Genomic DNA, 4,283 nt, shown 5'->3' with positions numbered 1-4,283 from the left:
AAAAGCCATGTCAAAAACTCAAATAGATGTAGGTACCTTTCTTAAAAATCTTTAAAAAAAAAAACTCATCTTTTCCAACCGCTTAAAAGTACATCCTGAACAGACACTGGACATCACATCACTAGGAGTATGAATGATCCTTAACTACCTTCTTCTAAATGGTAACCAGATAAGAATATTCTTACTATGATTTTATATAGAATTTTATATAAATTGTAGTAATTCAACATCTGAAGATCATGTGTCAAGATCAATGCTGAAATATACACATTACTCAACCTAAGTGTAAATATTCCCATGGCATCAATATCAATGCTACATATTACACATATGGATGCCTTTTAATCTTTGAATACAAAGTCAACAAAGATTTCAATTTATGATTGTTTCTTACTTCCCTCATTATTTTGGATTAGAACATACACTTTGCTATCAGATTGAAGAAATACACAGGTATTCATGGTATTAAGTTAGTGGTTTCAAATTTGAATTTTACTCAAATGCAGTTTGGAGCTCTGCCAGGTGAAGCTGGGAGCCAAATAATGAACTAAGACACAACGCAGCTTGGATCAATAGCTCTTATCTGCTTTTTATGGAGTGTCAAAGCCTCCTGAGCTACATATTGAATAAATGCATTATCATCCACCTCCAGCTCTGCTGGGACTGAGATGGTTATGGGGGCAGAGTCCAGTATGGTTACAACCACGCTGCTGTCAGCTTTAGGTGGGATGCTCTTCATCTGTTGCTGTGGATTCACCTGAAAAAGGAAATTTAGTGAAACTCTATCATTGATGTCAATACAACAAATATTATTCTGCCATAGAAACAAAAATAACAGAATATAATTATATTTACATTATATAAAGCCAGGTAATCTTTCTTTGGCTAGGCTTTTAGTTTAAACCTTGTTAATGCATTTAGGTATCTAAGTCTTTATGACATAGTTAAAATAACATGTTGCAGGTAGAATTAACTAAAATAAGTAATATAAATGCTTTTTGGTATTTGGTAACCCTTGTAACATCCACATTTAACTGCTATAAGATAAAGTCAGACAAACCCAGCATTACTCCAAACATACTGTGATCACACGGAAGATGTTGTGTGGGCCCGCTGTGCTGTTGGACAGCTGGCTGACCCAGCCGTACTTGTCATCCATGTCTGTGTACCATCTCTGTGTGTCCGTTGTGTGTCTCTTGACCAGCTGCAGCCTGTCGTTGTACTGCAGACGAGAGGCGTTGAGCAGCGTGTGCATCTCTTCCATCTCAGTGTGTAACCGCTGGACGCCGGGACACTCTGTAAGTACAAATGATCACATGTACATTTTCTATGAGTGTTAAATTATATATAAAACAAGAAACCTGAAAAAAATGACATTGAACAAATGATTAATCTTAACAGGCTAGGTGGCAGTCAGCCAAAAATAACTGATAACGGAAATCCTCAAAATATACTGTCATGGTGAATGTTTCCACTCGTGATGTCTAGACTAGTTTGCAAAATTAGGACTTAAGTGTGAAAACTGCAATGTATGAAATAGCGTTTTAATGGTCCCTCTAGGTAAAAAGCGTCTTATTTGTGACAGAATTTGTATTTAAGTTACAGGTTGGAACATTTTTGCACAACTACTATATTTATGCATGTTATGTGACTGATAAACAAATTTGGAACCAATAATGGTCATTCAAAAAACCCTGTTTTTGTTCCAGTTTTTTACCTTTTAACAGATAAACTTCACATGCCTCACACAAACTTTGGAGCTGCCAGCACTCTGATGCTTGTCTGCGGAGTGATCTGCACAGATATCGGCTCTGGGACAGTCCCAATGCAGAAAGGGATCCTAAATCTGTGTAAATAAACATAGAATAGTAGCAGTTGATATCATTATCTAATATCTAACACAAATTTAGTTCTACAAATGACATCAGATACCTGTGCTTGACTGCTGAAAGTACTCCTCTGCTTGTTGTATCTCGTCAATCACATCTGCCATCGTGAAGCTGAATTCTTCCAGCATGTTCCTCCCAAAGTCAGACACTGAATCGAGGATGTGATCCAGACCCACCGTCCTGAAGAAGCCAGCACTCAAGTTGCCCTGCATGGCCGACAGCGGGCTGGGTCGGGCCTCTGTAGTGAAGGCTGCCAGGAAGGAATGCCCCAACACCTGTTCCATCCTTTTGACCAGCACGATGCTCTGGTTGTACAGCTGGCTGATGTTAGACAGCAGATGGCTGAAGGATGCGTCTGCCTGCAGAAGCTCCAGATCTGCTCCACTTTCTGTGACCTGGTTCTCAGGTGAGTTGGTGCCATCCACATTCTCCTCGTTATGATTATAAACATGATCGATGGCTTCCAGTTGGGTGGCCATTTTTCTGAAAAACTCCTCCACCTGCAGAGAGGTGATTGGCTGAGAACCATAATGTCTGGAGCCTGTTACAGATCAGTTTTAACTATTAACATTTTGGAGGTCTAAGACAGTTATAATAGTAGGGGTGGGAATCTCTTGGCACCCCAAAATTCAGATTCAGAAGTCAACAATTTGATGCTAAACCGATTATTGATGCATCTTGATGCAATAATTATTTTATGTACATTCCCATGCGTGATTTTTTAAAATATTCATATGAATCTGAGTTTGCTAATCAGTGTTTGCAAATCAATTCCTAATCAAAGCAGCCAGACAAAGCTTAGATTTTGACATATATTTGTCACACACAACATGGATTTCAAAATGTTTTGTCTACTGGGGTAGTCATTCCAGGATTAAGCCTTAAACATGCTTGTGAAAATCATCCATGTCAGAGGCTCAGTCATGTTTAAAGGTGGATAATTGGATCCGTAGAACATGAAACATGAGGTGGTCAGATGTAATATGATAAAGTAGATGAACAGCCTATACGTTTTGCCTAATTATTGCACATATACTGTATGTTATTAGATCATGTGTGCCATTTTTGTGTTGTTGTTTTCTGGACTCTTGACTAAACTCTAAGCTGTAGTTCATTATCCCATCCTCTTTCAGCTACTGTTTTCTGATTTGTACATGTCCGGAGGCAGTAACTTTTAAACAAAAATCAACACATTTAAAAAAACAAATGAGGATGGAATCGTTCTAGAGAGAATCGCAATGCATCTAAGAATCGATTGTGTTTCCCACCCCTATACAACAGGCTAACATATAAGACAAACCTTAAATGAGAAAGAGGCGAAGCCACGGCGACACTTAGACGTAAAGAAGGCCTTACAAGTATCTTCAAGACAAGGTCGACATTCATCGAATGAAGACTTGGTTAAATCTCGACATCGCTGATTTTCCTCCTTCAGTTTTTGCTCTGTTTCCCAGACCAGCTGCATCGCCCCCTAAAAGAACCCCAAAACAGAGAATTCTGTCTCAGATGCATTACCTCTTAATAAGCCAGATGGTATTAGATGTAGTTTGGGGCCTTGGCAATAAGTCTTTTATTTTCACATGACTTAAAAAAAAACAGATACATCTACAAAAGTTCATTTATTCTGACTGAGGTAAAACTACACTTTCAACTCCTTAAACTAGCCCCACTCCCCCATTCATTATTCACTCTCTGCTTTGAGCTTTCTCTTGAGGCTTTAACTCTATGAGGCAGAAAATATGTCATGGGCTTCAGAATAACGCACAAAGACCAGACATGTAACTGCTCAACTACACAGGTCATGTTCTTTGAGAAGTTATTGTGTTTAAATACAGCCTGGCTTCATGGTACTGTGTCTATAATAGGTCCGCAGAGGCTGGATTCAACAGAAACTCATTAAATACCATCTTCTTGTCCCTGCTGTGCCTCAGGGCGTCCATGAGATGTCTGTGCTTCTCCTCTTTTTTCTCCATGGTTTCCATCACCTGCTTCACCCCCAGCAATGCTCGCTTTATCTCCTCATCAACACACTGCTCTCCTGCTGCAGACAGCGCTAAACACACCAATGAAACGCAATGTATTTAAGTTTTGCATCCAATATCGGTAAGAAAAAGGTACATCTAATTGTTTTTAATAGATAACGGCCTTACCTTTCAGAGTGCCCTCCTCACTCAGCGGAGGATAGTCAGCCGCACAAAGCAGTACTTCAGTGATGCAAAGAATTTGAAGAAGCAGCCTCCTCATCTTGTCCTGAGCTCTGTAAAAAAGTGCAGAACTGACTCATTATTCCTCTACAGGCACCAAACAGCACCATTCTACATACACTCACCGGCCACTTTATTAGGTACCCCATGCTAGTAACGGGTTGGACCCCCTTTTGCCTTCAGAACTGCC

General features: G+C 39.6%; 1 protein-coding gene across 2 annotated transcripts in view; it reads right to left on the bottom strand.

Annotated features, from left to right (window-relative positions):
• Positions 1-221: 221 nt before the first annotated feature.
• Positions 222-4,283, bottom strand: part of LOC117938156 (clusterin-like protein 1) — a 4,793-nt gene continuing 731 nt past the window's right edge. Inside the window, exons 2-8 of one of the 2 annotated variants that reach the window (XM_034862627.1) lie at positions 4,040-4,146; positions 3,794-3,942; positions 3,190-3,360; positions 1,933-2,389; positions 1,718-1,846; positions 1,082-1,296; positions 222-757 (exon numbers count right to left, since the gene is read on the bottom strand). In XM_034862627.1, coding sequence (XP_034718518.1) covers positions 548-757; positions 1,082-1,296; positions 1,718-1,846; positions 1,933-2,389; positions 3,190-3,360; positions 3,794-3,942; positions 4,040-4,133 — 1,425 coding nt within the window. In that variant the 5' untranslated portion in view covers positions 4,134-4,146 and the 3' untranslated portion in view covers positions 222-547. Of the gene's footprint in view, positions 758-1,081; positions 1,297-1,717; positions 1,847-1,932; positions 2,390-3,189; positions 3,361-3,793; positions 3,943-4,039; positions 4,147-4,283 lie in introns of those variants that run through there. The other variant, XM_034862628.1, reaches the window with a different exon arrangement.

Source organism: Etheostoma cragini, chromosome 22 (genome assembly GCF_013103735.1).
Source record: "Etheostoma cragini isolate CJK2018 chromosome 22, CSU_Ecrag_1.0, whole genome shotgun sequence".
NCBI lineage: Eukaryota > Metazoa > Chordata > Actinopteri > Perciformes > Percidae > Etheostoma > Etheostoma cragini.
This window is presented reverse-complemented; position numbering and strand designations above follow the sequence as displayed.